Below are 15,413 nucleotides of genomic sequence, written 5' to 3'. Positions count from 1 at the left end.
AGAATGTCATGACAATTAATCAGTGAGTTTGATAAGTAGTATTAAGTGTGAAGTATGGCTTGGTAATCCAAAGGTTATTAGTATCGCTGTGGAGCGGACCTGGTGTGATAGTTAGAACACTTCACTACCACGCCGAGGACCTGGGATCGAATCCCATTCCCGACAAACACGCAAAACATGAGTTCTTCCTTCGGAAGGGAAGTAAAGTATGGGCCCGAGATGAACTAGCCTAGGGCTAAAATCTCGTTAATAGCATAGCATAGCGTAGCATAGCCGACCGTACACCTCCTGGGGTGGCTGTCGATAGAGAAGTTTAATGCGCCACAAAAGTTGCCTGGGACTTGACAAACCTTTCATTTAACGAACTTTCGACACCTGGCCAGGTCCTTACGATCAGCGGGGATGGGGAGGAAATGTTGATTAGATATCTACTCAGAATATGTCCAAGAACTTGGCCCACTTCATCGATATCTAGATTTGGAAATTGGGGGTTTAATGGGATGCTTTCCTTGGCGAAAAAGCGTACGACAAATTGTCATGGTTTAACCATTTACCTGGTTACCACTGAAAACGTAAAAATAAACATTAATCAAGTCGCACAAATTTCGTAGGTAGTACAGCCATAGACCACAGTTGTGAGGATTGCCTCCTTCCCGTCGGATACCAAAACACAAAGATTGGAGACTTCTCTCTGACTTCTCAACAAGACTGACGCAATCCTCCAACAGTCTAGAGTTGTCCTGGCCTCATTCTTGCGACTGCTGAGGAATATGAAAGGATGGTTAGTTAGACACCTAAAGAAAGATGTAGAAAGTTATACGACCTCTTGGGCCTAGGTGTCAAGGGGATATGGGTGTTGTGCTAGGTGTTGTTAGTGGAAGAGTACTCCAAAGGATGCGGTTGGTCAACGTTCAGGTACACCATTATTAGACTGCTCCGAAATAGTTATCTGCCCAATACATCCTGGTTTCCTCGTCATCTTAATGGCATTTATTTGTATAACTTGATTTTTCACTTGAGAATCTGAAATATTACATAATATTAACATTGACGCCGAATAAGCTACATATTAGTGATACGCTCGCCACAGTTACATATTTTTATAATATAATTTGTATCATACAATAAATTTACCTGAATCCTGCTGAAATAAAATATTGATTAGCAGCAAAATTGAAACAAAAATATTACATAAACATCAAAAAAGTGCATCAAACTTTGATCTTGGAATATTTGTAAACTACTGCCTGATTACTTTAGGCAGGAAAATTTCAAGATCAAAATTTGATTTGGTAGATCTTACGCCGCAACGAACCATTCTGAGGTGACCTACCCACGTTACGGGACAATGGACATACACAATAACGTTATTTGCATAAATGTCCCAAAAATTCAAAAAGTGCAGAAATTCATTCAGAGATTTCTTTGAAAATTTTCATTTTTGACCCAACAAACATTATTGCTGCAAAAATCCCTTCATGGCTCACCTCTGGTTACTGGTTTTGCTGTATTTGACGAACGATCTTTCTGTACGAGTAGTGTTGGTTTGTACCGCAATAGGACACAATCGGCGAAGTACTAAAATTAAAGTAATGACCTGAATTTTTGTATGGTGAGAAGGTCAATTCTCCGTTTCTACAATAAAATGGTACAGGGCTAAAATCTCGTTAATACAGATAAAAAAACCCAGATTAATCCACCTAGTGGTGATAGTGCCTTTCTCGTTCCTGAATTCTGAGAATACTCTAGAACGGAACAAATCTTATTTTCTTCTTTTGTCACAGTGCTCGCTGACTTATCAATGGGGGAGTAGAGTTGGTAAATAATTTATGTATTTGGTTATCCAACGTTTTTGATGATTTGATGTTTTATAAATATGCATGGGTTTGGTTCACTTTTTTAACTGACCGGCGGGACACCTGGAACCGGTTCCGGAACACAACCGGTTCAGACATGTTATTTGTGGATTGATTGGTAATTATCTGTGACAAATATCGGAAGCAGCTTGTTAAGCGTTTCGACCTACTATTCTTTGGTCATCGTCAGACGCATTCAACTGGATTCACCCCTTCAATTTCTTCAATTTAATATATCGGCACCAACATTTCAGAAGGGCGTAACTGCTTTTGCAACCAATGCCTTCTCACAGAGCTGTGGGTCGTATTTCATTCATCTCACGCAATTCACATCCATTAATCGAAAGAGGAGGATTTTATCTTTCTATTTGTGCTAGTGGATTGCTCGAGAGGGATGGGATACGCTCCACAGCTTTGTGAGAAGGCATTGGTTGTAAATGCAGTTACGCCTTTTTGAAATGTTGGTGCCGATATAAGCGGTTCAGATATTATCTGAAACTATTTTCCTGCTTACCGTTCATCTGGTTATAGAAAAAGCCGCTCTTTGATGTGTCGCATGCATGGGTTTGGTTCACTTTTTTGATTGGCCACTTCCGGGGGGACACCTGGAACCGGTTTCGGGACACAACCGGTTCAGATAAGGTATGAAACTATTTTCCTGTTTACCGTTCATCTGGTTATCGAAAAAGCCGCTCTTTGATGCGTTGCATGCATGGGTTTGGTTCAATTTTTTTATTGGCCACTTTCGGCAGGACACCCGGAACCGGTTCCGGAACACTTCCGGTTCAAATATGGTCTGAAACTACTTTCCTGCTTACCATTCAACTAGTTATCGAAAAGCCGCTCTTTGATGTGTCGCATGCATGGGTTATGTTCACTTTTATATTTGGCCACTTCAGGCAGGACACCCGGAACCGGTTCCGGAACACTACCGGTTCAGATATAGTCTGAGACTATTTTCCTACTTCCCGTTCATCAGATAATCGAAAATGCCGTGGTTTGATGGATCGCATGCATGGGTTTGTTGCATTTTCATATCTGGCCCCTTCCTGGGGTACCCATCCGGAACACCTAAATGGCCATAACTCCGGAATGGCTGGACCGATCCGGACCATTTTCAATAGGAAACAATGGGACCACATTCCGCGTCGAATGAACCGTCGGTCGTTAAAATCGGTTGATGTTTACTATCTAAAAGTTAGGTGACCTTTTTTGTACACACACACACACATACGCACACACATACATACACACACACACATACACACACACAGACATCATCCCAACTCGTCGAGCTGAGTCGATTGGTATATAACACTTGACCCCTCCGGAGGCTCTATCAAATTTTCGTTTTTGGAGTGAACATATAGCCTTTCGGTACACCTTGGTGTACGAGAAAGGCAAAAAATCGCTTCAAGTCATAAACGTTATTGTTTTTTTTTTTCTGAAAATGCATGTATAGCACCTCAACTTTTGTGCGTATAAGGCACGTTTACTTTATCTTATGCGATGTAACTTTTCTATTTATATAACATGCACATAAACTGTATCCTGGGCAGCTCAGCATCTGTTCCTTCTGTACGAACTTGTCCTCAACAGCGGACACGGATAGAAACGTGACTTCTCAAAGGATTCGAGCCTGATAGCATTGCACAATGGTCCATAGGCCGCTTTTAATTGAAAAAAAAATACGCCTAAATTATTAGTTTTAGCTATATGCTGTCTTCGGACAAGTTTCTTCACATTTTTTTCAGTAATGTGAAATTAGGGTGGCCTAAAACGGTTCTCGAGGTCACAATGTCAACCTTTCATTGTTTCTTAATTCTGAACAACTTTGTCGATGAAACCATATTGCTAATATATTAATTGTCTATTTATTGAAAAATCATTCGAATAAATGAGAACAACGGATCCAAGGCAAAACTATCGTAAGGTGCTACAAGGGGTCGAGAAAACATTTCCATTATTCATGCTGGTGAGGTTGCCTCAATTTATAAAGGAACCCCAAAAGAACCCCCCCCCCCCCTCCCCCGGCCGTTCGCGAAAAATGATGCAAACAGTCTACCAAATATCGTTTTTTTTTCACAACACTCACCATGGATATTCACACACATCCTACAAGAGATCTGCAATGCATCTCCAGCAACTTTGATATAAAGATATCAGAAGCTATTTAAGTTTCTGAGGTTTTGCATAGGACTGCAGAAGGAATCTGTTACTCCATTTAAAATGAATTCTCCTTCAAATCTACCAGAACACCACGAAGGAATTCAAACGAATCTTTCAATCATCTTGGAAAGATTTTGACATTGATTTCTCTAGAAATCCAGGAATGGTAGGAAATTTATCCTGGTCCTTAATGGTCCTGGCATTCATTTTACCATAAGCCTGCTCAGGATCTCCCACAGCATTTCGAAAGATTTTATTGGGAAACTTCCAGAAATATTTTCAGCAGGAAAATATTCCTAGTCGAGCGACAGTGTTATTTTTATTATGCCGCGTCATAATTAGCGTAGGAAAATATTTCAACGTGGAGTGTACCTGGGAGTTGATATGAAATAACAGCAGTTCATTTTACGAATTTGAAATTGCACTTCTTGTCAATAATGAACATGTGCACCACGAAGCGATTTATTCCCAAAAGTTGCACCACGAGCTAAAAGGTATGACAACCCCTGTCTTATGGTTTCAGAGATATTATTTTTTTTGAAGACACCAAATGAGGCCCCCAGACACTCCACTGAGACCTCCTGAAGCGTCCCTGAGACCACTTGGGGCCCTCTGACCCCACATGGGATCACTTGAAATGTCCCTGAGACCTCTAAAGTCCCCCTGAGGATACTGAGACCCCCTGAAACCCCACCAAAACCCCCGCGGTGGCTCCCTGAATCGACCCTGATATTCCCCAGAGCCCCCTAGAGACCCTTCGGAATGCCCCTGAAACCCCGTGGGACCTTTTAAAACGTCCAGAGACTCCCATGCACACCCTTAAGACCCACTGAAGCACCCCTGAGGCCCCTGGAACTCCCAAGAAATCCCTTAGAGTCCACTGAAACGTCCGTGAGGTCCTATAAAACCCGCCCGAGTCCTGTGGAATGCCATTGAGACCCAGGGTTCCCACCAATTAAGAGTGCATAAAAATAACCTCCATAGAAAGAGGTTTTGGTGTACTTAATCTTTGTAGTGATGAGACTATCAAGCTTACATTAAAATGGGGTTTAATACAAAAATTCTAGTTTCCAACTGTTATAGTCATCGCTCCTACAATATTTTAGAACTTCAGAAGGATAGTATAATAAATAACGCAATATATTTATTTCAATTCAATTAAGAAACGTCTGCTAGTTGAATCAATCATTCTCGTTAGTTCAAACCGGCGGCGCTCAGCCAAGAGACGTCGATCTCATGGAACTCTGTTTTATCCGCGAGACGCCACTAAGCCGCATGGCTACCGCTGCTGCTGCTGCTGTTTCCTCAGTTCTGCACAATCTGCGACGCTTCTTGGCCAATTAGATATAAATAAGACCACTGTCATAAACATCTCCGTAGTGCCAAACGTAACAACAGCCTAGAACGATCGCCATCGTGGCGAGACCCGTGTCCGGTACCGTATAGTAACTGTCGTGGGCGAGCGAGCTTGCAGTATCCGTTTACCTTAGCATCCGAGCATTGCGGATGTGCTGGGTTGCGCCCGAGAAGGTGTGAAATCTGATCAGATCATCTGGTGTGGTTGCTCAAAGGAGCTAGCTGATCATCAGCGAAAAGAAGAGTGAAAAGTGTTGTTCTCGCACTGCTGCTGCTGAGGATCACGTTGGCGGAAAAGCAAACAGACTGAAGTGATAATAGGGTGGCATTACGTTGCGTAACCGATAAGTAACTAACGGACGGACTGAAAGTGAAATTTAACGGAATTAGGGAAAATAATCAGCTGGAAAATGGTGAGTGAAAGATTAAGTGAACATCTGGAATGGAAAAAATAAGGACGCTGGTGGTGCACTGATACAAGAGTTTTAAAAGTTGTAAATACTTTCAATAAGCTGATAGTTTGCGTGATTTTTCGTGTCTGAGTGCAAATATGCAAACATATGGAAGTATGGATTTATCGCAGCGCAGTTGAACAAGTTGATAATTAGCAAGAAATCCTTCGACGGATTTAATAAATTACATCATAGGCCAAGAGCAGAAAAATCAACAAATATATACCAAAGTTCCAAAGTGTCATAGTGTTTATCAATACTATCTAAGGGGCCAATGACCATTTTGTATGGACAAATAAAAAATTTTGTATGGACTAATGACCACGCGGGGGGGGGGTTGAAAAGTCCCAAAAAAATGACCACGTGGTTTATGGAGGCAATAAACTGTTCCTGTGTTCAAATTAAAGATAAATGTGAAATCTTTAAAAGTGTCAAACAAAAAAAAACGGGGGCTTGGTGAATCAAAAACCAAATGTGTTATTTGAAATCATTTTGTAAAAATTATTGGAAATGTCCAATTACTCTTTTTTTACTTCTACAAAAAAAAAGTGAATCAGATCACTTTGCGAAAATTTTATCCACGAAAATCTAGAAACATTTCATGCAAACCCAGATTTTTCCACATTATTTCTGATACTACTCTCCTTGAAGTTTCTTCAGTTCAGCTTAAAATCCATTAAGAGATGTTCATATTAAATTCATTCTGGAAAATAGGTCAAAAGGTATTGCACTTTCGCATTCTTTTGAATTATCAGCGAATGACGCAACCTTCCTCCAGATCACAGATATTTTGAATCTTATGATTTATATTTTTGTAACCATGCCGTCAGTATTAGAAGAAACAAATCGAATGGAATAGATTTTTTTTTTTCAATTTTTATTTACGTGTATTTTAACTTAGGCTTATTCTACACTAATAGAAAATAAGAATTGTTGAACTGAATAATAAGCATTTGAAAGATTTCTAGAATATGTTTCTAAAAATAATACAAAAAAAAACTATTTTATGACATATTCGGAATATTCCCAGAAACTCACTGTGTAAATAAAACAGACGCGAAGAAGGTACCTTGGACGCGATATTTGGCAATCTGTCTTCAAAAATTTCTGAATACTAAAAAAATGTTCAAAAACGCAGTCCCATAATGTTTTAAAGAACCATTTTATAGAAATCGCAAAACTCCACCAAAATCTGAAAAACACTTAGAAAAAAAATATTTTTTTTTTGTTTTAAAATTTATTTAGACCGAAGTTTTTTTTCTTCTCCCGAAATACAGGGTAGAAGAGCTGAATATGCATCTAAAGTAATTTAAAACAAATGTCAGTTGGTACTAAAACAAATAAATCAGCTTCACTGCAAATTGTGTAAAGTAAAGAAAAAAAATCTGTGATGATGTTTCAGGAGATATGTGTTATACCATATAGCCGAGGCGGTAAACGCACGGGTATTCAGCATGACCATGCTGAGGGTGACGGGTTCGATTCCCGGTCGGTCCAGGATCTTTTCGTAAAGGAAATTTCCTTGACTTCCTTGGGCATAGAGTATCTTCGTGCCTGCCACACGATATACACATGCAAAATGGTCATTGGCAGAGGAAGCTCTCAGTTAATAACTGTGGAAGTGCTCATAGAACACTAAGCTGAGAAGCAGGCTTTGTCCCAGGAGGACGTTACGCCAAGAAGAAGAAGAAGAAGAAGTGTTATACCAACATTATAATAAACAGAATAAGCTTCCGGGCACACTTCACGAAATATTCTAGCCCTAAAATATTTTGCGACAAAAACTTAAAAAACGCAAATTGTCTAAAAATCTTCTTTTGCGAAAATTTATTAAATTAAATTAAAGTTATTAATTTACTGAAATATAATCCTAGAGAAATCGATATTTTTTCCTAAATTTACGTGTATAAATATAATCGTAAAAAAATAATCATGAATGGATCATTTGAGAAGTAATAAATTGCTTTCAAAAACGTTACATCTGAACCTAAAGGTCAAGCTTTCTATCTTGTAATGTATTTTTTTTGAACAATAGTATCTTTTATATTCTTCTCTATTTTAAACATTTCCAGAAACTTGCCGCATTGATATTAGTTGCCCTGGTGGCAGCCTCACAAGCTGAAGAATTCAACGGATATTTCTACCCAAAGCCCAGCTGCGACTTTGGAGTCCCTCAAACAGTGTACGTTACTCGAACACAAACCGACTATCAAACTCGTACCGAAACTGTACCAGGAGGAATTCAATACGACGAGCAAACAATTACCGAAGCTGTGTACATTACCTCGTCCTATACTCAAACTGTTCCGGTCTATCAAACCGTAACTAGAACTAACACTTTCACTGTCACAGCCCCTCCTCCACCTCCACGAGTGCAATACAGCACCATCACTCTTCCACCGGTTGTCTCTACCTATACTTCGACCTACATTCAAGCTACTCCTGTTTATCAGACCATTCGAGATGTTAGTACCGTCACTCTGCCACCCCAAATCCTCCCGCCACAGACCTACTATGACACCGTGACGCTACCGGCAGCTACCAGAACCTCAACCGTCTACCGCACTAATACCGTTCCAGTGGTACAAACTGTCCGTGATGTCGTCACTGTAGTTGCTCCTCCTGTAACTCTCCCACCACAAGTCATCTACTCCACTGTCCAATTGCCTCCTCAATACCTCACCTCCACTCAGTACATCACATCAACCAGACCGGTAGTCCAGACCATCCGTGAGACCATCACCCGTCCTCCAGTCACTCTTCCGGGACAGACCTACTATAACACAATCACCCAACCCCCAGTTACCGTTGTTTCCACCGTTGTGAATACCGTCCCTACCCCCGTCTACCGAACCATTACCAACACCCAAACCGTCACGCTCCCTCCACCACCACCACAATACCAAACGATCTACTCCACTGTAACCCTCCCCGGACAAGACCAAACCATAACTAACTACCGCACGACCACCCTTCGGGACGTCCAATACCTCACCCGAACGATAACAAGCACCGCTCCTGCAGTGCAATATGACGCGCAAACCATCTATTCCACCGTGACACTCCCGGCTGTCACCAAGACCTTCTGTGGACCGGAAAATACCTACCTTCCAGCGGCGGACGACAACAACATCGGCAGGAGCTACAGCGGATTCGGAGGCTTCAACCGACAGTACAACAGTTTCTTCTGAAATCAGTTCTAGTGATATAGGATGTGGTGTTAATAAAATACTCAAAGAGTACTGCCAGTAGACCAGAAAGAAAATTCTGAATGTAAATACATGAGGAACGTTTGGTGATTCGAAATTGCAGACGAACTATAATAGTATACGAATGAATAAACGAATTGTGCGAAATTCAAAATTGTTGGTAATCTGGAAAGAAAGTGGTCCCCGTTTAACATGAGAAGGCGTTCTTTTCTCAAGTGGTTCGGACGGACAGTCACATGAAATATACTCCTAGGATGATGTTTGGCGGGTAGCCTAATTTGGGTCACTGCAATTAAAATATCCTGATGAAACTGTTATCAATAAGCATGATCCAGTCAAATAAATAAAGTTTAACGGAAAATGGAATTCCATGGAGTAGAGTAAACAAATGTGGATTGTAAAAAAACATCTGAGGGTTAGCAGAAGTCGTATAACAAAGTCCAACTAGATACTCAATAACTATTCAGCCTATCCATATAAAATCAATATAGTGGATAATGTCGAGACACTTGGGCTGCCCATGATCGCATAGTCAACGTAACCACCATTGACAATGTCCAACACTCAAGCTAATAACTAACGCATGAACATATTTGCGACCAGTTTAATTCAAACGAGTACAAAATCGAACCTTAAGGAAGATGTTTTTGAACTTCGTATTATTCATTGTTAAAAGTGTATTGAAAACTACAGTATAGCGTTTACGTCGACTATGTGAAATTGGGCACTGGCGGGGATACTAGTGCACCCTGGGTGAGTAGGTTGGTGTCACGCGATCCAGCCGTAAAAAGACTAGCACCGCAAAATCAACAAGAGAAGAATGCGAACCAATACCAATAGCGACGACCACAGTGACGAAAAGGGACTTGCGATTGGAAGCTCGGTACGTGGAACTGCAGATCTCTCAACTTCAGCGCTGCAGGAGGTGTGTTGGACAGGATCCATGGTGCGAACGTTTAGAGGTAATCATACCATCTACCAGAGTCGCGGCAACACACGTGAGCTGGGAACAGCTTTTATAGTGGTGGGCGACATGTAGAGGTGTGTTATCGGTTGGTGGCCGATCGACGGAAGAATGTGCAGGTTGAGGATCAAGGGCCGATTCTTCAACTTCAGCATAATAAACGTGCACAGCCCATACTGATGATGACAAGGACGCATTTTAAGCGCAGCTGGAACGCGAGTACGATCGCTGCCCAAGCCACGACATCAAGATCATCAAAGGAGACCAAAACGCTCAGGTAGGCCAGGAGAAGGAATTCAGACCGTCGATTGGAAAGTTCAGCGCCCACCAGCTGAAGAACGAAAATGGCCTACGCCTTATCAATTTCGCCGGCTCAAAGAACATGGCCATTCGTAGCACCTTCTTCCAGCACAGCCTCCCGTATCGTTACACCTGGAGATCACCACAACAAACGGAATCGCAAATCGACCACGTTCTGATTAATGGACGGCACTTCACCGACATTATCGATGTCAGGACCAAGCCCGTGCACAAGGGGGTGGTTTTGGGGGTTTAACCCTCCCCATCACCGACGCTTCTTACACTAGGCGCCCCTCCGCCTTTTGCCGAAATTGTGAAAAACCCCTCCCATGGCGCCACTTCTGTGCACGGGCCTGGTCAGGACCTATCGTGGCGCTAATATCGACTCTGATCACTACCTGGTGATGGTTAAACTGCGCCCAAAACTCACCGTTATTAACAATATACAGAACCGGCGGCCACCCCGGTACGATCTAGAGCGAATGAAGCAGCCGGATGGCGCAACCGCATACGCGCAGAATCCGGAGGCAGCGTTGCCGGACGAGGGTGTACTTGATGTGGCCCCTCTAGAGGGCTGCTGGAGTACAGTCAAAGCAGCCATCAACAACGCAGCCGAGAGCACTATCGGGTACGTGGAACGGAGTCGACGAAACGATTGGTTCGACGAGGAGTGCAGAGCGGTTCTGAAGGAGAAGGATGCAACGCGGGCGGTAATGCTGCAGCATGGAACCCGACGGAATATGGAGAGATACAGACAGAAGTGGAAGTAGCAGACCCGTCTATTCCGGGAGAAAAAGCACCGCCTGGAAGAAGCGGAGTGCGAGAAAATGGAACTTCTGTGCCGTTCACAAGAAACTCGAAAATTCTACCAGAAGCTCAACGCATCCGGCAAAGGCTACGTACCGCGAGCCGAAATCTGCAGGGAAAAGGACGGGAGCCTCCTGACGGACAAACGTGAGGTGATCGAAAGGTGGATCCAGCATTTCGACGAGCACCTGAATGGCGAAAAGAATGTAGGCACGGGGGATGGCAGCGGAGGAAATGACTGTGTTGGTGCAGTAGAGGACGGGAACGAACTAGAGGTGGGCAAAACAGCTCACTTCAGTGATCGGATCTGAGCCGATTCAATCACTCTAGTGATCCGGATCTTTTGAACGGATCTGCAGCTCAGACATGAATGACCAAACCGCACCGAGCGAATAGGATTGCTTGCAGCTCATTCTCTCAGACACAGCATACAACACTCATTCTCTCGATGTGGCATACCCGCATCCGCATTACCCCTTCCTTATCAACACATTGCATGTTGCTCTCTGATGTTGCTGATGAGCCAAAAGAAAGAAGTCGAATAGAGTCGAATGTGTGAGTAGCTGCATGTTTGGGTCGTTCGAGTCAGGATGGCCATTACAGTCGGGTCTGCGCTCTCCAGATTGAGCATGGTGCGCATTGTATGCGGACCGCTTGCGTGGTGTCTATTCGCCAGGGGACAGAACTCGGTTGGTAAAACTGTGGTGGTGAGGGTACGGAGCCAGCGCTGTTTAGCTGTGTTTGGTTGGCGCGAGGAAAAAGCACGTGTCATAAAGCTAAGAATATAGACCAAAGTGATGCAAAGAGAAGTGAATGATTCTTTTCTCGGGCCATTTGCACAGATGCATACGGACGGGTGATCCACATCTCTCTGGAAAAGAGCCACGGTTCTCTCGCTCACTGCACTGATCCGGATCTTTTTAACAGCTCCGGATCTGATTGCCCATCTCTAGAACGAACCAACTCCCACGCTGAGGGAAGTTAAGGATGCCATTCACCAACTCAAAAACAACAAAGCGGCTGGTAAGGACGGTATCGCAGTAGAACTCATCAAGATGGGCCCCGAAAAGTTGGCCACCTGTCTGCACCGGCTAGAAGTCCCATCCACAAGAAAGACGAGAAGTTAATGTTTGAGAGCATTCGAGCAATCACCATTTTGAATTCCGCCTACAAATTGCTATCCCAGATCATCTACCTTCGTCATTCACCTAAAACGAATGAGTTCGTGGGAAGTTATCAAGCCAGTTTCATCGACGGCCGGTCGACAACGGACCAGATTTTCACCGTTCGGCAAATCCTCCAGAAATGCCGTGAATATCAGGTCCCGTTCCAACACACTGCCTGTTCACAGACAAACAGACGTAACACTCTTCAAAACGGCTTGCCACATGCATTTAACCACAGACAAACAGACGTAACTCTTAGAGGAAATTCATCAAAAACTTTTCCCATGAACACACTGCCGCCTGTTGGTAGAACCGCGCGCGACACTGTCGGCCATGATGGATTTGGATTTGACGTTTTGCTGACACGCACACTACTACAGAAATTGCCTGTAATTTTCGTTTGCATCATTCAGCAACGTGTACACTGGCAAACGTCAAAGCGATCGAACACTAGCGCATCTGGTGGAACGATCGCGCAAATCAAATGTAATTTGAATTGATCGATCATTGATCATTTTTCAATACGAGTATCAGCAATCATTTTTCAATTTGCTGAACCATCCAGTAATTTTGACATTTGATCAGCAAAGTTGTGCTGAAATTCAGCAAAAATGTTGCTGAAATTCAGCAATTTATTTTACTGATTGTTTTGTGCTGGGAGCATTTAAAAAAAATTGGTGTGTAGTGTCCATGATTCAAGTCTAGAGATTTTTTTCCATTTTTTTTATCATTTTTCTGCGTACTTGGTGTAATAGTCAAAGTACAAGACTATCGCGCCGTGGGCCTGGGATAGGAACCCACCCGACAAACATATAAAATAAAAGACCTTCCTTCGCAAGGGAAGCGGAGCAGCCCTGGGCTAAAAATCTCGGTTATAAAGTTAAAATAGACATTCTGAGATCCACTATTCACACTTATTCAGATTTCCACGATATCAGACTTTTTTATTTTGCCGTGAGTTGCACAACCGAGGTCAGCAAACAACTATTTTACAATTGATTTCAGAAATGTTGACTGTTCATTGCTGAGATTCGGAAAACGTTTTGCTGACACTCAGCTCACAAACGTTAGTTTTTGCAGGAATATCAGTTATCAGTAAGCTACGTGAACTTGGCGTCGGCCACGTTCTTAGGGTCATCGAAGAAGGGAATGAAATGTTGGTATAACGTACGTTGATCATAGAGTTCGAGGTCATCTCTACTGCTCCACGACTGTCACGGAAAGTTACGGAGTTTTTGTTAGTGGAGAGGGGGAAAAGTCGCATGATATGGATTCCCTTCAGTAAGGTTAATAGATAAGAGCACATAATGTTGTTTTTGATCTCACAATCAGGCTAATAACCATAAAATCTCATAAATGAGTTATGTGTTTCATGCGATCTATATGTATTTGGATTGCAACACAAATGCGCACGGTTGTGTAATGTGTCGTTATTAAATCAACAAACAAGCAACATCTAGACCAAAAAAACAGATAATCACAAAAATAAGTGATGTGATTCATGCGATCTCTATGTGGATTGCGACACGAGTGCAAGCATCGTTAATAAGCAAACAAAAAACCACATCTATGTGGAATAAAACACTTATTTTCATTTTCACTTAAATAATATTGAGCAATCACCTGACGAGGGTGGTTGGTTGTTTGCTTTCCGCGTGAAGCGAACAACATCACTGCAGTTTGCACGGCATACTGCAACTCCAAAAGGTCATATTACTTATCGAAGTGAATCCTGACCCAACGATACCTGCCCTACTAACAATCACTCCTTCCTGCAGCCTTTGGTGGAGACGTGCGGTAAACGCCAACTTTCACATAACAAAGGTTGCTATTAACATTCCTTCACTTTTCCAACCTGACTGCAAGGACGTGGCCGGCGCCGTTATTGTACTGTTAAAGAGAGCCTCTGAAGCGTGCACAGTGAGAATGTTAACCACTCCCAGTCAATTATTCAGTTGATTCATTGTGCAACTGTCATTGGTTCGAGTCAATCACGGAGTAGCAACCATAGATATGTGCAGTCAGTCTAAGCTAAGCTAAGCTTTCATTTTCACTTAAAATTACACATGTAAAACATGAAGAAACATAATTTTGTTATTGATCAATACTTACTTTGAAATTTTGGCCGACAATTGACGTAAAAAGAACCTTTCAATTTTTGTTAAGTAAAAAGTAGAAAAAAATTGTTTGGTATTATACATCATAAACTATCAATTATTTTAATAATATGAAACGAGCTCACCGATAAACTTCCAGCATTGGATAAATATACAACTCGTGCTGCAAAAAAAAACCTTATTTTGAAACTTGTAGCATAAAATATATTTTTGCGTAAGATTTTCGACTGGAAGTTTAATGTTTTGGAGATTTTGGCTTTCTCAGTCTAGGAAATCCAAACGATTAAATTGGCATTGCCCGACGTTTCGGCCTAATTTATTTGGCCTTTTTCAAGGGTAAAGCTGTCTATCGTTTTTGTTATAATTTATAACTAGTGCCACAGTTTCTTTTGGAGCTTATTGTAGCCTTTCTATACATATGGATTTACGGCGAATTTTTGCAATAATTTTGGAAGGGACGTAGACACTGCGTTTGCACATTCATCAACTCACTTGGTACTCCGAAAAATATATTTTCAGAGTAAAGCCAAACTAAAAAAGTTCTTGTTTAATCTTAGATTTCAAATCTGTTTTAAACTAACTCAAAGACGACGTTATGTAAAACGTGGGAGGGAGGGGGGTTGTCTCGCGTTTGTTTCAATTGCATAACGTGATATTTGAATGAACTATAAGTCAAGCACTATAATTTTGCCTAAAAAAGTATGAAGCGTGTGAATACACCAGAGATACTCCCCCACAATATTAGCGTTAGCGTTAGCGTAGTCATGGTATACTTCGTAGATTGGATACTAACAACATGTATGTAGCTTTTGATAATCTTGCTCGGATTGCTTTTCGGAACAAGGCCGGAGAGTTGACTTTGTTCCAATCTTATGCAAGAATACCAAAAGCAAAAATGTCATTATTCCCGGCAACGCCCATCTTTACCATAACTTGAGATAAGGGAAGGAAATGTTGATGTAGCACTTATTTAAGAGGCCTTCGACTCAGTGACACTCCCATAAGTACTACGGAGTG

General features: G+C 42.0%; 1 protein-coding gene across 1 annotated transcript; it reads left to right on the top strand.

Moving 5' to 3' along the window:
• The first annotated feature begins 5,387 nt into the window (after positions 1–5,387).
• Positions 5,388–9,196, top strand: LOC109431727 (uncharacterized). The gene is made up of 2 exons (XM_029859866.2): positions 5,388–5,794; positions 7,906–9,196. The coding sequence occupies exons 1-2, from the start codon at positions 5,792–5,794 to the stop codon at positions 9,022–9,024; spliced, it is 1,122 nt and encodes a 373-aa protein (XP_029715726.2). The 5' UTR covers positions 5,388–5,791; the 3' UTR covers positions 9,025–9,196.
• The last annotated feature ends 6,217 nt before the right edge of the window (positions 9,197–15,413 follow it).

Source organism: Aedes albopictus, chromosome 2 (genome assembly GCF_035046485.1).
Source record: "Aedes albopictus strain Foshan chromosome 2, AalbF5, whole genome shotgun sequence".
Lineage (NCBI taxonomy): Eukaryota > Metazoa > Arthropoda > Insecta > Diptera > Culicidae > Aedes > Aedes albopictus.
The sequence above is the reverse complement of the archived record's forward strand: the minus strand, read 5'-3'. Positions and strand labels throughout refer to the sequence as shown.